Below are 16,665 nucleotides of genomic sequence, written 5' to 3' on the forward strand. Positions count from 1 at the left end.
TGAGGAATTAGGTCAGCGTTCAGGAGCTCACGTGAGCGCCGTCCTACATCTGGTTTGCTGTAGGCTTTCTGCGGCGGCCTGGAAGGCAGAAATCAGGGGAGCATCAGGCTGCGTGTCGAGGATGAGGAGCAGCTGCTGTGGTGTGCAGACCAGGGATTTTCAAAGTCTGACGCAATGAAGAATTATGTTGTTATGGACTCCATGCGCTACGCTGCTGGCTACAACTTGACCCTGCTTTTTCTTTTAGCTTACATTCAATTACATTTTGTTACCTTCCTGTTAGCGATGTAGCCGTGGATGTTCAGACAGCTGTGTCTGGATATCTGAGACACTGAAGAAAACTTTAAAATGTGCAGATTCTCAGGCAGGTTCTGTAGCTGCTCAGGCTCGCCTTCTTTCTGCCATTTCTGAGCTGGTTTATGGACGTTTATCTGCAAAGCACGATGGAGATAATGACGTCCTCAGAAAGTGGAAGCCACAGTGAATCTGAAAACACGTGGACGGTGTCTGTGCATTGAGCCGTGATGGAGTTATGGCTCAGAGAAAAAGTGCGATTTCTGATGCAAATGATGTCACTCAGTCACAGATTAAATGAGTTCTGTGGTCTCCTCACCCCCCAGTGACATGCTGGTGATTCACAGCAGCAAATATTCAGAAATATCAGCAATGTTCATACAAAAAAAACACTGATAGTGTTAAATTATTTTATAAAATAAACCTTTTATTTTATCAAAAGTTGATCATGACAGCAGTAAGATCATGACAATAATATATAATGCACAGAAATGGAATAAACAGCAACAGAGTATATGAAAAACTAGTGCAAAAAAATCACAAATACAAAAATATATTGCACTTTGAAGTTTTAGGTGGAAGAAGTCATGTTTGAAGAACATTCTCGATCTGATATATTCATCTGTAAACATTTAGCTTTTACACTTTGTCATTCTTTTCGCAAAGCACGAAGCCTCTGAACATCCGAGTTTAGAAAAATCTACAGCAAGAGAAGCTTCAGGAACCAACAGGCGACTTGTGGTACTTTATCTTGGTTGGTCGGAGTTGTGCTTTTTCTCTAGACCCTGTTTGGGTTCATACCTGGTCGTTTAAACCAACACACGCTCTCACACTCACACTCACACACGCTCTCACACACACTCTCACACACGCTCTCACACTCACACTCACACACACTCTCACACACACACTCACACACACTCTCACACACACACACACACACTCTTACTCTCACACACTCGCACGCTTTGAGCTTTTCTTTAAGTGCTCGAGGAGGTCGCTCATGTGACACATTTCTGCAGTTTCTCATCAGAAACGTCTTTCGTCTAATTCGTCGTAGTTTTGCTTTGTTCACAGAACGAACCTGAAGTTGGTGACTGACGGCGACGGTCACGAGCTCACGCTGTCGTCTAGCTGAAGATAGCTTTTGTCCTGTTTTAAATGTGCCATTTAGATTGAAGAGTACAATATGGTTTACGTCTGTGGACAGAATCTACGGTAGCATATAGGCCTGCGGCAGTCTGCGGTATATAAAACCCACCAATAGAAAAACAGTAATTACGGTATGTGCAAAATTCACTGTGAGGCAGGAGGAGGCGTCCTCTGACCACTGGGAGCCATCTTTGTTTTCCGCCTCGTCAGAGTCATACAGTGGCGTCAGAGAACTTTTTATTCGCCTCGTCTTGAGCACAGGATGTGGAGGATCCAGCATGGCTCGAAATCCCTGGTCCATATTTCAATGGTCACCGAATACTCTCTCAGCTGACTGTCTCGGGTCAGGGAGGGGCTGGCCTTATTCATGGTGATATATAATCTGGTGAGAAGCCGGCTGTGTGGCCCAGAGCTCAGGAGGACGGTGTGCAGAAGCCCTCTGAGCTCACGGCGTCTCCTCAGCGGGACGGACACGTGTCGGGTCTCCTGACGTCTGCGGCCCCGCACATCTCCACGGGGTCGGGGTAAGGGTCGACCTGAGGGGGGGCACAGAGCTGCATGTTTACAGGCTGCAGAGGGAGGGCTGAACAGTATGAAGAAAAGGCCAAAAAAGAGCAAAACCTGAAGTGTTTGATGTGACAGATGAGGAACGTTAGAGGGATCTAGAGACAGTTTGGAGGACATTTTATTGAATTTATCAAACCTGAATCCTTTCAAATGACCTCACTAATATCAAAGGGAAGCAGCTTTCTTCCTGAAAAGATTCTCATGTCTGTACGGTGAATATGAGGCTACAGCCAGCAGCACGTTAGCTTAGCTTAGCATAAAGACTGGAAACAGAGGGCACGGTTAGCCTGGCTCTGACATGTTTCATCAAGTTTGTCCAAAAAGTGTTAAACAGATGCATTTAAAGTGTCTGGGACAGAGAAGTCTTTAAATTTGTCATTTTTCATTTTATTTTTTGCATCTTAACTGGATGTTCTATAGTTTTTTGTAGCATTGAATTTCTATTTATTGCCTTCATGCTGCCCCCTTGGCCTCGCTCGTCTCTCTTGAATCAGAGATTGTAATCTGAGACTTTGATGTGTTTCCTGTGAGGTCATAACATCATGTTAGTGTGTGTGTGTGCGTACAAAGTGTACCTCAGAGTAGAGTGGTGGCGGCAGATATCTGAACTCTGTGATGTATGTTAGCAGAGATCCGTGGTCGTCTCCCTCCCCTTCAGACCTATCACAGCCCTGCAGACAGTCCCGCCTTTGAGACTCTGATATTGCCAGATCGCTGTAACTCGGCGGCGCTGCAGTAAACAAACAAGCGTGAGAGATCGTTGTGAGCTGTGTGCACGTGGCAAAAGGAAAAGAGGTGTGCGTGCGATCCCTGAACGTACCCTCAGGTCTCTCCTGCAGGCCCAGCCAGCTCAAAGTGCTGCAGTTGCTGCTGATGCTGGAAGTGCGCGTGGCGCAGGCGTGGAGAGGTATGGTCCCGATCACCAAGGGCAACGACAGAGACAAATTCAGCCCGCCGGGGACGTCCACGTACACCTGCAGGCAGAGAAAAGCCAAGAAGAAGAAGCACAGATGTTAGCAGATGCTTGGTCTGGAGCCAGTTCTACCTGTTCACGTGAGAGAAATCCAGGCCCTGAGGGGACGAAGTATTTTCTGTACACACAACCTTCAGTGTTTTGCTGGAGCGCCGCAGTTTGCAGGAAGCAAGAACCAGAACGTTAGAACATTTTGTTCTTTAACGGCAACTTCCTGCATTCCAGCACCTCCCTGAACCGTCTGTGACGAGATTCATCTTCGACCAATATTCAGATCCCACTCACGCCCAGGTCACAGTGCAGTACACTGCAGTGCACGAAGTACACACACGCTTCAAGTTCATGTTTAAAGTACGTTTGACATCAGAGGAGTACTTCTAAACAGATTCCTCAAGTTCTACTTTAATGGATTAACAATGAATATACTAATTCTGCAGTACTGAAAATGGTATTTCAGCATACTTATAAAGAGTGTACTGTATTCTAAGTGTATTATAAATTGTACTACAGTGTACTTTTACAAGTACACTAACATTAAAAAAATATTTTTAATAGCAATAAAGTGAACTTTGTAGTACACTGTCAGCATGCTTACTTAAAGTGTACTTTAATTTCACTTCATTTGAAGTATATTTAAGTATATTTCCAACTCATTGGTGATATAGTACAGCAGTACTTAAAGTGTGTTTTGAATCCTCATTTCCACTGGTGGACTTCAGTACACTGAAAGTTGTTTAGCAACTATTTACACTTCAAGTACACTCAGGCATTAATCAAGTGGTACTCCAGAACTGCTTGAGTACACTTACGTGTACTTGAAGGAAACAGAAAGAGTACAAAGTGTTCTGAGTTCAAAAAGTGTCATTTAAGTGTAGTATTTTTCACCAGAGTATCTGAACACTTTAATACTTTTACTTGTTATACTTTAAGTACACATTGAGTACTTTTCCACTGTGATACTGCGTCTGAGCAGGTCTGCTTTTCAGTGTGTCTGAGTGAGCTCGCACACATCGTGGACTCACCACGAGGGCGTACTCCACCCTGATGATGGGGCAGTCCAGGATGGAGGGGGACACCGGGGGGATCTTGAGCAGTTTGCCCTCCCAGCTCTGGCTCTTGCCCTGCGGCAGAGGGTCTCCTCTCAGGTTGGACACCAGCTGCTGGATCTGCTTGCCCTTGCCTTTGGCGAAGAAGGTCTGGGTCTGGTACAGCGCGGCCTTGGGCACCACCACGCGGGACGAGCAGTTCTCCACCTCGGCGAAGATTTGGATCGACTCGCCTGCAGAAAGAGAGACAGAAGAAGAGATGAGAGACGTGAAATACAGACTAAGTGAAGAAGAGGAGGAGCTGGAGGAGTGAGGAGGAGGTCCGGCTCACCTGGCGTGTAGCCCTTTCGCTCTATCTTGGCACTGAGGGAGATCGGGCCCGACGCACAGAACCAGCAGCACAGAGTTTTCTCCTTGGTGCCGGCCTGAGGAGCCTGTTCACACACAAGCATGGCGGTGTTAGCAGCTGCCAGGCTAGCTGTTCCCCCCGCTTCCAGTCTTTATGCTAAGCTAAGCTAACCCACTGCTGGCTGCGCCACGCAGACACGAGAGCGGTGTCACTCTTCACAGAAAGCAAGTGAGAATATTCCCCAGAATGCTGCACTGCGTCTTCACAGCGGCGGCCTACCAGCAGCAGTGGCGTGTTGATGTCGATGTGCTCGAACACGATGAACTCCTTCTTCACTTTGACGGGGAGCAGCCATGGACGGTGCAGCTCCGCCTTCACCCAGTACCTCACGCTGCCGTGCTTCCCCTCAAAGGAGGTGGCCAGAGCCCTGACGGACGAGACGCAGGAGAGAGACAGGAAGGAGGTGAGGACGCTGCGGACTGGAAAGACTGCGGGTACGAGTACTAACAAGTACACAAATACTGTACTTAAATACCACTACTCTGTACTACCAACGAAAGTATTACTCAAGTTTCTACAGTAAAACATCTTTGAAATACTTTATATACAGTTAGCTAGTTTAGTCCAGTGTGCCAACGTAAGGGTCGGGCCCCTCGAAAGGGTCAGCAGATAAATGTGAGGGGTCGTCAGACGATCAGCGGAAAGAAGAAGAAACAAAGTCGTGACAGTTTCTGGACTTTTCTCTCATCGTAGATAATTTGACCTCGTTTGGTCTCAAGTTTCCAACCAAAATCAGCAAAAGCAAAAGTGAAAGTGACTGAACGTGTTTCCATCAGCGGCTGCTGAGCGAAGACGAAGCTCAGCTGACGAAGACAAACAGCTGGTGGAGCCGAGTGGGCAGTGCCATTAAACCACCACCGAAGAAGAGACGACATCATTAAAGAACTGCAGCCAAACATCAAACGATGACAACATGATGAGATCAAGCATTTCTGTCAGCTTCATGTGAGGAAGGTTAGCCTCCTCATCATCACTTCACTGTCTGTTTTCAGCTCTTCACTGAGGAGACGGCTGACGTTTGAGTCACCTGATTCACGGACGCCATCGCGTCCTCTGTCTGTCTCTGTTTGGTTTTTATTGACTCAAACTTTCCACTGAAGAAGGAAACTTTTTTCTGATTTCTGATGTGCAAACTGAAAATGTGCTAAAGCAGGTGGGTGGAAACACGCTCAGGTGTTCAGGTGTTCAGGTGTTCAGAGGGGAAGTGTCGCTTTGGTGCAACCGCGAAAAAACAGGTCACAGAAGTCTGAGGACGCCTGCTTTACTCACTCAGAGTGTCCAACTTTACATGTTTACATGTTTAGTTTGGATGTTTTTAATGTGAAATCAGACAAAATCTCTGAGACGAAAAGTCCAAAATGTCCCTCTGAGCTGTGCAGCAGAAGGATAAAGTAGCAGAAAGTAGAAATACTGAAGGAAAGTACAGGATCTGAGTAAATGTACTCACATCTGCGGCAGGTTGAAGCTGAAGGCGAACTCGTGTAAGCCGGCGTGCAGGACCGTCAGTCCCTCCTCTGGACAGTCCTCATCTGAAAGACAAGGAACAAGTTTCAAAAACCACCTGACGTCTGCAGCGAGCGTCCGTCCTGTCAGGCAGGACGTTTGACTTCACTTCAGGACTCATTCTTGACTGTCAGAGACGAGTGAGACAGAGACAAACTTTCATCCTCTGAAGCTGCATCGATTCGGCCGTCAGACAGAAAAATCCTCTTTTTCAGACCTCAAACATGAAGAGTCTCCGCTCAACACAGCCGAACGCTTTCAGGACAAAACCTGCTGAGTGAGGAGACACTGGGTGGACATTTTCACTGTTTCCTGTCTTTTCATGGACTGACTGAATTCATCAAGGACAGAATCACTGATGTCAAGTCTTTCCCCCACAGGCTGAAATGTTTTTCTTTTTTAAAGACACTTCTCAGATTCATGTTGTCTCCGTCTTTACTGGGACATTTCCAGATTATAAAATGGACATTTTAGTGTTTAATTTGGGAGACGTTTCTCTGCAGGTTGTTCAGGTTTTCACAGCTCAGGTGTTGTTCAAAGCTTTAAGACGCACAGAAAGGAAAGACAGTGCGTCCTCATGAAGGACTGACACGCTCGTCTCATGCTGCCCATCGGATCTGGACGGGAAACGCTGACGGACGTAGTAACGAGCCGCTGAAGCGACGGCGCTGTGGGAGAAAGAACTCGACCTCCGTCCACTTCCTCATTTCTAATGTTTGTGTTTGGATTTCAGAGTCTGTAAATGTCTACAGTCAACTGTGCTCGACTTCAGCTTCCTGCCACCTCAGCACTGCTTCAGTCTGTCCTCTGTCTGTCCCTCTGTCTGTCTGCTTCAGTCTGTCCCTCTGTCTGTCCGTCCTTCTGTGTCTCTCTGTCTGTTTCAGTCTGTTTCAGTCTGTCTGTCTGTCTGTCTGTTGTTTGCTTGTGTTTGGCATGAGAGCTGACATAAACAGCTTGCATATGTCTTTATCTGTGTGTGTGTGTGTGTATGTGTGTGTGTGTGTGTGTGTGTGTGTGTGTGTGTGTGCGCCCCGTCAAGTCACCGGCTACACAGAGCAAGCAGGAGTAGACCGGTATGAACCAGACTGAGCAGCTTCCTTCAGCTGGAAACTCCAACGCATGCATTACAACTCGCCGTCTGATTGGAGGACAGCGTGACATGAATTACAGCGCGGGCTCTGATTGGTGCAGCCCCGACAGGCCCCTGCCCACATTTGTACAGCCATGTGGTGTGTTGCATGGGGGGGGTGGGGGGTGAGGAAGGGTGTCACACTGACTGAACTCCAGGTAGAGCTGAGAGTCTCACGCAAAGACCTGAATGAAGAACGACAGAGAAGAAGAAGTTTCCGATCGATACTTTTATTGATCAGCTCACACACACACACACACACACACACACACACACACACACACACACACACACACACACACACACACACACACACTGTGAGAAACAGCATCAGTTTCATCCTTTTCACACTCACAGTTCTTACTTTTCTCAGCTTTGACAGAAACAAAGCGAGCTTCTGTCAGATCACACGGTCTGCCTCCACACTTTGTTGGTGTTTGCAGTAAATTTCTGAGTAAACTTTCAACGTTTCCTTCAAGCAGACAGCAAATATTTTCCCGTTCGACTCATCAGTGAATTATTCAAGCTGAGCCGATGAAAAGGGATCAGACGAGAGGTCGAGCTGTGTGACGTTAACCTGAAGACGTCTGGCGCTCAGACCAGCTGAAGAAGAGCCTGAGGTACGATGAAGAGCTCCAGAGACGGCTGCTGCGTGGACACCTGACGCCTTCACGCACACACGTGAAGCTGAAGTTTCCCACATCGCTTCACGTCCTCTTGACCTTTGACCCCAAACTGTGTCGTCCACTCACGAATGGACAAACAGGACGAAGAGGACAGGAGTCCTCCTCAGAAACGAGCAGCAGCGGATGAACACACCTGCTCTGAACCTTCACATCAGCACGCTGATGACAGCAAACAGACTGATCCGGTCTGATCCGTATTCTGCTGGACCAGGTCCCTGCTCAGCTGCATTTACATCCAACTGTCTTTTCTCTCATTTGCATCAAGTTTTACAAGTAAAACAGAACATCACAGGTGGAGGAAGCGGCTTTCCACCCGCGCGCGCACACACGCTCAGAGTCAGCAGGGTCCTCCTCCCCTCCCCTCCCTCCCTCCCCCCTCCCTCTCTGGCAGTTTCTGAACAGGTTTGAACCGCTTCGAACAAAGGGAGTTGCCGGAGCTCTCCTCCTTCAGGCTCCATCCGTGAAAACGTTGATTTCTCTTCAGTTTCACAGCGAACATGAAACAGCTGCTCGCGCGACTCGACGTCGGCTCGGTTTCCTCTTTCACTCTCAAGTGTTTCACACGCGGACTGTAACTTTTCTGTCGTGCCGCAGCCTGAGAGGAGAGGATGCAGCCTGCGCACACACGCCGCCACCAACAGCCTCCATCAGCGCCACTAACGCTCATCGAACTCTGATCGAGCCGTTCAACGCGTCGCTGCGCACTGACGCGACCTGAACCCGCAGACGCGTCAGCTGTTGCATCAGCACCACCGCCGCGGATGGACTGCGGGTTTGGGGGGCTCTGGGGTCTGCTTTGACACTTGGCTGCACCCTGCTGTATCAATAAAGTTTCCAATCACATCATCAATCACTAATCAGCTGCTGGCCAAAGTTTGCAGCTGAGGCGCATCTCACGCACACACACACACACACACACACACACACACACACACACACACACACACACACACACACACACACACACACACTGAGACAACAGATGACACAGGTGGAGCGGCTCCTTACCTCTCTCCTCTCCTATCAAGGTGTCGTAGTGGTGTAAGTACTCCACCTCCTCCGTGTAGTTCTGGGTGTAAGCCGTGTTGGCTCCGGCGTTCCTCGACTCGGTCCACCGGACCTTGGCGACTCCTCTGGCGGTTATGTCCAGGCTCTTGACCCGCACATCCCCGGTCACCTCCACCACCACCCGCCCTGACACCAGCTCCCCGCCGGAGAACACCGGCAGGTTGCTCTCATTCAGACTGTCAAAGTAGATCGCCAAGGCCCGCACTTTGCCCAGTACCATGATGGCCGTGAGAGAAAAACGGGAGGAAAAACAGAAAGAGTCTATGGAGGAGAAGTTGTGCGTAGAGCCGCGCGGCACACGCTCATGCGCCTAGCTCCGGGTGCCCAGCACAGAGCCGGGTCTGCGTCCGGGTCCGCGGTGGTTCATCTGGGTGAGGCACTCAGATGATGGGGCCGCTTCAGCTCTCCTCTCCGCTCCGCTCCTCTCCGCTCCGCTCGGCTCGGCTCCGCTCGGCTCGGCTCTCCTCCCGGCCTGCTTCGTCTCTGCGCTCTCTGCTGCCGTCTGCCTCCAGCCGCTGCGCTCTTAAAGCCTCTGTGCGCAAAAATAACCTCACTGAGCATGTGCGCACCGCCACACACACACACACACACACACACACACACACACACACACACACACACACACACCCCCCAGCTGAAGTACAGCCTGTAGTACCAACAAGTACTCAGACACTCAGGACGTGTCTGTACTAGCCCTCCTTCACATTTCTCAGGAAAAGAAAAGATTCAGAATATTTTACAGAAATTTACTGAAAATAATCTCATGTTGAACCAGTGGAGGAATGTAACGCAGTACATTTACCCAACTACTGTACAACTTTGAGGTACTTTATGGAGTATTTTTTTAGAGAGAGTATTTTCATATCGTGCTACTTTATTCGTCTACTTTTATTTGACATCACTTACTTTAACTGGTGGAGGAAGTATTCAGATACTTTACTATACTATATATTAGATTTTACTATAAATACTATACTGTAGTATTTAGTACTAACACCACACAGTAAAAATAATCAAGTAAAAGTACCACATTACGAATGTCACTCCAGTAAAAATAAGTCTAATGAGGAAAATGTACTTCAAGTACTCAAAGTAAAAGTATTCATTGTTTATATTCTGCTCATAAATGCTAAATAATCGCTTCTCTTTGACAGTTGAAGTCATTTTGATTTCAGGTTTTTCTAAATGACAGAAATTCTTTTTTTAAATGATTAAATAAGATTATTTCTAAAAGGTTCATTTCAGGCGACTTTGGCCTCAAAGGAAACAAGATCAGCTGTCGACTTTTTAATTCTGTCATTATTTCTGCATTTTAACAAGCAGATCTCGGCTCACTCTTCATCGTTATTCAGCTGAAGGCTGATTAGAGTTGGCGGTTAGCTTTAGCTAGCAGCACAGCAACACAGGTAAACCTGTTGTGACTTTTCCACATTGTCACTGTTACATAAAAAAAAAGAAAATCCATAATAAGACCCAAAGTAAATAATTACTTAAACAAAGATTCTACTCGGATCACTGAAGTGTTTTTCTAAGTGAACGTTTGTTGAAATAAGCAAATCCTTAAAAACCTACGAGGGAAAATGAGCTCTTTATGTAAAAAGTCATCCTTTCGCAACAACTGTGCAAACTCCAGCGACTGATGAAGAGCATGATGTGAGGTGGAAAGCTCTGGACGGCCTGCAGCCTCCAGGTGAGATGTGTTGGTTGATCTCAGAGGCAGACTGAGGAAGAGGAGCTGCCGTCACTGTTGGTCACCACAGCCAACCACAGACTGGAGCTGAGAGCTGGGAGACTGAACCTCTGTGATTGGGCGACTCAGTTATGCTTGTTTGCTTCGGAGGTGCTGATTGGTCGAGTGGGCACACAAGGTGAAAAACTTCCTGAGTTCTCACCTATGAAGTCTCAGATGATTTAAAGGGATAAGAGAGTTTGGAGACCTTTGATGGTTTTCATCCTTATTTTTATTTTATTATTATTATGATTATTATTATCAGTCTTCATCTCCTCTTCGATTCATTTTAACCCTGTTTCATGTTCATTCTTTGTCTTTTTAATGTGACGCACTCGATGCATGAGATTTCTTTGTTGTGAAGCTCTAAAGTTTGTTATCAGAATCATTAATTCAACGGTTGAACTACGTTTTGTGGTCGCCTGCTGGTTGTTCAGCCACGTTTATTTTTGCATCCTGACTCAAGAAGTTAAACAGCTGTGACTTTTCTGTCCAGTCAGCTCCTGAAGCTACAAACTATGTTGTAGGGCAGAAGTGATTTTTGACATTTTTATCTCACCATTGCTTCGGTGCTGCTCCTCTGCTGTCAGTGAACCCCCCCAGCCTGCCTCAGCCCCTCCCTCTGTTATCCCGCCTGCTGTGAAGGCACACCCAGGCCATGCATTCCTCAGACTGCCACACCGCACACCTGACCTTTGAGTGCTGCATGTGCTAAAGGTCGGGCGTAGCCGAGCGCTCCCACAGCGGCCGCGTCATCGTGGATAAAGAGCCTGGATCTGAGCCTGAGGACGAATCACCACGACTTTACTGAACAAATACATGACACCGACGGGCTCGAGCAGCAAAGCCCAGAGAGTCAACAGTGTCTGCTGCAGATGTCACATGTGAGTGTGTGAGTGTGAAGTCAGTCACACTGTGATGTTACATAAAGGCAGCTGATGTCATTCAGTACATCACTGTCGACTTTTTCAAGCAAACTACAACTTAAACTTCCAGCGTGACGTAAACAGCAGAAAAGCAGCAACACAGCATGTTTCTCTTCTGCAATATTACATATTTTCTTCAATATTACATGTTGTTTTTTGTGTGTATTTTTGTATTTTTTTGTCTACTGTGCAATAGAGGAAAAACACTTTACTTAATTATCGTACCTTATGCAATTTTCAATCTTTTTCCCACCTCCCACAAACCCCCCCCCCTTTTGTAGATAGTTGATTTTTTATTTTGTGTGTATGTCTCCTTTTATATTCCTGCTGCTTTTGCTGCTGCCTGTAACACCCTAATCTTATCTTATCTTACATGTTGATAATTTGATATTTTGAGTTCATAAATAAGTTCTGCAGAACTCCACTGTGGAGTTTATGCAAAATAAATGAAATGTAAAAAGCTCATTTCTCTCAGATTTTGAGCACAGGCTTGTTAAAAGTCAGTGAGCGCTCTTCCTTTGTCACGATAAGCCGACAGGTGCGACACATCAAATGGTGATTAAACAGCATGATCACTGCACAGGTGTGTGCTGGGCAGGTCACAATGAAAGGCCACTCTGAATGTGCAGCTTCATCTGGGAGGAAGACATTTATCAGGTACTGACCTATGACTTCACACGAGTAGGACTGCAGGTGTGGTGTTGTTTTTTGGGGCAGTCAGCTGGTGTGAGCACTCTCTGCCTCATGCAGGGCGACACGTGTCCTTCACAAAGGCTGCACTCAAACCTCCTTCAATACAACTAAAATACAGCACGCAGTACCCAAACTAAAATACAATCTGCAGCAAGCAAAGAATACCTGGATGTCGTACTGATTCGGTAAAAACCTCCAGTCTGCATCAGATCACCCTGTCTCACCCACCGTGTCCCACAAAGCAAAGCACACTGCTTTAAAACCAGCGTACTGCGTTCGTCTGTATTATGTAGTTCTGAGTACAGAGCTGTTGACTGTGACCTCTGGAATGTTGGTCTGCTCCTCCTCGTTGGCCGTGAGAAGCTGTTGATATTAGCAGGAACTGGAACACACTGTGGGCGATTCACAGCACCTCAAACATCCCGATGATACGGCCTGCAGTGACACAGTCTGCAGTGATACAGTCTGCAATGTGATACAGTCTGCAGTGACACAGTCTGCAATGTGATACAGTCTGCAGTGACAGTCTGCAGTGACACAGTCTGCAGTGATACAGTCTGCAGTGATACAGTCTGCAGTGACATAGTCTGCAGTGATACAGTCTGCAGTGATACAGTCTGCAGTGACACAGTCTGCAGTGATAGAGTCTTCAGTGTGATACAGTCTGCAGTGATACAGTCTGCAGTGACATAGTCTGCAGTGATACAGTCTGCAGTGACATAGTCTGCAGTGATACAGTCTGCAGTGATACAGTCTGCAGTGACAGTCTGCAGTGATAGAGTCTGCAGTGTGATACAGTCTGCAGTGATACAGTCTGCAGTGATACAGTCTGCAGTGACATAGTCTGCAGTGACACAGTCTGCAGTGACAGTCTGCAGTGACACAGTCTGCAGTGACATAGTCTGCAGTGATACAGTCTGCAGTGACACAGTCTGCAGTGACAGTCTGCAGTGACATAGTTTGCAGTGATACAGTCTGCAGTGACATAGTCTGCAGTGACACAGTCTGCAGTGATACAGTCTGCAGTGACACAGTCTGCAGTGATACAGTCTGCAATGTGATACAGTCTGCAGTGACACAGTCTGCAATGTGATACAGTCTGCAGTGACAGTCTGCAGTGACACAGTCTGCAGTGACATAGTCTGCAGTGACATAGTCTGCAGTGACACAGTCTGCAGTGACAGTCTACAGTGACACAGTCTGCAGTGACAGTCTGCAGTGACATAGTCTGCAGTGATACAGTCTGCAGTGACATAGTCTGCAGTGATACAGTCTGCAGTGACATAGTCTGCAGTGACAGTCTGCAGTGACATAGTCTGCAGTGATACAGTCTGCAGTGACATAGTCTGCAGTGACACAGTCTGCAGTGACACAGTCTGCAGTGATAGAGTCTGCAGTGTGATACAGTCTTCAGTGATACAGTCTGCAGTGATACAGTCTGCAGTGACACAGTCTGCAGTGATACAGTCTGCAGTGACACAGTCTGCAGTGATACAGTCTGCAGTGTGATACAGTCTGCAGTGACACAGTCTGCAATGTGATACAGTCTGCAGTGACACAGTCTGCAGTGATAGAGTCTGCAGTGTGATACAGTCTTCAGTGATACAGTCTGCAGTGTGATACAGTCTGCAGTGACATAGTCTGCATAGATACATAGTCTGCAGTGACACAGTCTGCAGTGATACAGTCTGCAGTGTGATACAGTCTGCAGTGATACAGTGTGATACAGTCTGCAGTGATACAGTCTGCAGTGACACAGTCTGCAGTGATACAGTCTGCAGTGATACAGTCTGCAGTGACACAGTCTGCAGTGATACAGTCTGCAGTGTGATACAGTCTGCAGTGTGATACAGTCTGCAGTGACACAGTCTGTCTGCTGCAGGTCAAGCAACAACTGGGTTGTTTCTAGCTTCCAGGAATTGTATACAGATCCTGTCAGAGAGGTGCGAGTGAAACCAGGCAGGAGCAGTTTTCTTAACACCAACACAGTTTTCAAGGCCATTTGTAAGAATATCCAGACATGACAAGTCAAACAGCAGAGTGAAACCTTGATTAGAGCAAGGAACACAATCCTGAGTGATACTGATTGAACATTACTGTCATTCATGTGTTAGATTAACTGAGGGGAAACTGACGTTTCTATGGCTTTAAATGAAAAAGGTTTGAAGTTCAAAGTTGGTCTGAAATGATTTAAATCAGGAGGATCAAGTGTAGGTTTCTTCAGGAGAGGTCAAACTGTCAGGATGGAACAGAGCGTCAGCAGTGAGCAGCTGATAGCAGATCTGAGATCAGTCTGATGAGATAATAATGAATGCAGGAATTTAAGAGGGAGATTAAATCCTAATCCAACATTGAGGGTTCAGATGAGAGTTCTGGTCACAGAGGAGATATGAAGTCTAATTTCATGTGTTTTATTCACGAGATGATGGAGAAAAGCTCACAGGTCTCAGTGAATGCTTCAAATGTGAAGAGGAGGTTTAAACTGCGACAGGATCGCCTGAAGTGAAACCCTGGAGCTGTGGAAGCAGCTAGAAATCCTGTTAGAACCTCGTATCTCCAAAAGCTCAGAAAAACAGGCTGTTTTCAGCTTTGTGACAAAGCTTTTTCAGCTGATCCAAGAGGCTTTTAAAAGAGTTTATCGAGCTGAAGAGGACATGAAGGAACTCTTCATCCTTCAGTTCAGCACAAACATTCAGCATCAACACAGCTGGAGATACGAGCTTTTCACTGGACAGGAAGGAGAGGAAGAGTAACTGAAGCTGTCAGATGAATGTAGTCGATAAAAAGTGAAACATTTACTTCTGATATGTTGTGGAGTAGAAGTACAAAGTTGTATAAAATACTCAAGTACCTCAAAGTTGTACTTAAGTACAGTACTTGAGTAAATGTACTCAGTTACATTTCACAACAACAAAGTCCAGCTGGTTTGGTGCACAGTGAACAAACAGGATGTAAATATGTTCATCAGTGAGCGTCGAAGGTGCTGACAGGTGATTTCACCTCCAAGCACAGAAGCTAACTGTTCTCCCCGTTTCCAGTCTTTATGCTAAGCTAAGCTAACCTGCTGCTGGCTGTAGCTGTACATACTGTACAAACATGCGAGCGGCATCAGTTTCAGTGTGGACCTGCGAGCTCAGGTAACCAATCAGACAGCTGGCTGCCTTTAAATACATCAGCTTATTTTGGTCCTGACAGAGATGAGACTGATATTTGCTTTCATGCTGAGAGTTCGATAAAAAGATAGATACCACGAATAAAACAAAAGAGATGATACGTCACGCTAATTATTACATTTAAAGGTGCTGGCAGGTGGCTTTACCTCTGCACAGGGCCAGACTAGCGGTTTCCCCCCGTTTCCAGTCTTTATGCTAAGCTATGCTAACCAGCTGCTGGATGTAGCTTCATATTTACCCCACAGACATGAGAGTGGTGTCAGTCTTTTGTTTACAGCTGAGACGCATGATCATTCAGCATTTTTACCTCGCCAACACAACGCGTTAAATATACATTTAATTAATCTTTATCCTCTACTGTCTAATTCTGCTTTTTACTATTATTCAAAGTATTATTGCGTATTGCACACAAGCCTGTTTAGCTCAGCCTTGAGACAACATCAATAAATAATTAGAAGTAAATAAGATAAAATCTGAATAGAAATAAAAATGGAAACTATGCAAGAGCAATTGTGCACAAACACTACACGCAGTCGACCTAAGCGCCAACTCATTTATCTTATATTCTGCTACACTCCTGCTATACTACTACATACTACGTGATACTACACTTTGCTAATAATAAATATAATATAATAAAATAAATAAAGTACTGTATGCACTGCACATATTTTAGATTTTGTGCCAAATAAAACGTGAATCTTTGAGTCTGTGGCAGGAAACCACCTCCAGTCATTGTGCTGCAGCTTTAATCAAAGGCTACGACGCCCTCTGCTGGTCAAAATGCTGAACAACACGCAGACTGAGAGCATCACACACATTGAAGAAGAAAAGGTCAAAGGTCGTCAGAGTTAAATGCAGGACTGACTCTGCGTGCCGAACAGGAAACACATTGAGCTGGAAAACTGATTTTATGCTTCATCCTTCAGACTTTAAACGTCTCCACGCTCATTTGATGCTGACTCTGTGTGTTCATTCAGTGCAGCTGATATCTGAGGCAGAACTTAATATGAACACAGACGTGATTCACGTGTTTTTAACTTCCGTGTAACTCACGTGTTCATTATCTCTGAGGTCCATCGTGTGCAGACGTATGGAAATCACAGACAGACGCTCCTCATGGCTGCAGAACTCTCCTGTGAATCCTCCTGTTTTTAAGCTTTCCTCAGAAACATCTGCACATTGATGCTGACAGCAGCTGCTAACAGCTAATTCAGCTGACTGTTCGTGAGACGATCTGACAAAATGTAGAGAAATGCAGGCTGAAAACAGGCCTCAGGCTGGAGCTGACCGACCCTGTGGCAGCTTTACACTTCC

General features: G+C 46.3%; 1 protein-coding gene across 2 annotated transcripts; it reads right to left on the reverse strand.

Moving 5' to 3' along the window:
* Positions 1–707: 707 nt before the first annotated feature.
* On the reverse strand, positions 708–9,361 carry LOC139348544 (arrestin domain-containing protein 3-like). Of its 2 annotated transcripts, XR_011603409.1 has the most exons (9): positions 8,768–9,361; positions 5,889–5,970; positions 4,661–4,808; positions 4,364–4,466; positions 4,009–4,265; positions 2,834–2,987; positions 2,589–2,743; positions 1,260–1,982; positions 1,175–1,204 (listed from the first exon to the last, which is right to left on the reverse strand). XR_011603409.1 is itself a non-coding variant. In XM_070988760.1 (8 exons), the coding sequence occupies exons 1-8, from the start codon at positions 9,045–9,047 to the stop codon at positions 1,905–1,907; spliced, it is 1,257 nt and encodes a 418-aa protein (XP_070844861.1). In that variant the 5' UTR covers positions 9,048–9,361; the 3' UTR covers positions 708–1,904. The 2 variants fall into 2 exon arrangements, 1 of the variants encoding a protein (XP_070844861.1); XM_070988760.1 differs by having other exon boundaries at positions 708–1,982.
* Positions 9,362–16,665: the final 7,304 nt, after the last annotated feature.

This window comes from Chaetodon trifascialis, chromosome 20 (assembly GCF_039877785.1).
Source record: "Chaetodon trifascialis isolate fChaTrf1 chromosome 20, fChaTrf1.hap1, whole genome shotgun sequence".
Classification (NCBI taxonomy): domain Eukaryota; kingdom Metazoa; phylum Chordata; class Actinopteri; order Chaetodontiformes; family Chaetodontidae; genus Chaetodon; species Chaetodon trifascialis.

What these genes read in the sequence shown, in the direction of transcription:
- LOC139348544 (XM_070988760.1), bottom strand. Translation starts at nt 9,047, where the DNA reads ATGGTACTGGGCAAAGTGCGGGCCTTGGCGATCTACTTTGACAGTCTG. An exon ending in GCGAAAGGGCTACACGCCAG is followed by an intron (nt 4,266 to 4,363) that starts GTGAGCCGGACC and finishes CTCTTTCTGCAG; the next exon opens with GCGAGTCGATCCAAATCTTC. An exon ending in GGGTGGAGTACGCCCTCGTG is followed by an intron (nt 2,988 to 4,008) that starts GTGAGTCCACGA and finishes CTCTGCCTGCAG; the next exon opens with GTGTACGTGGACGTCCCCGG.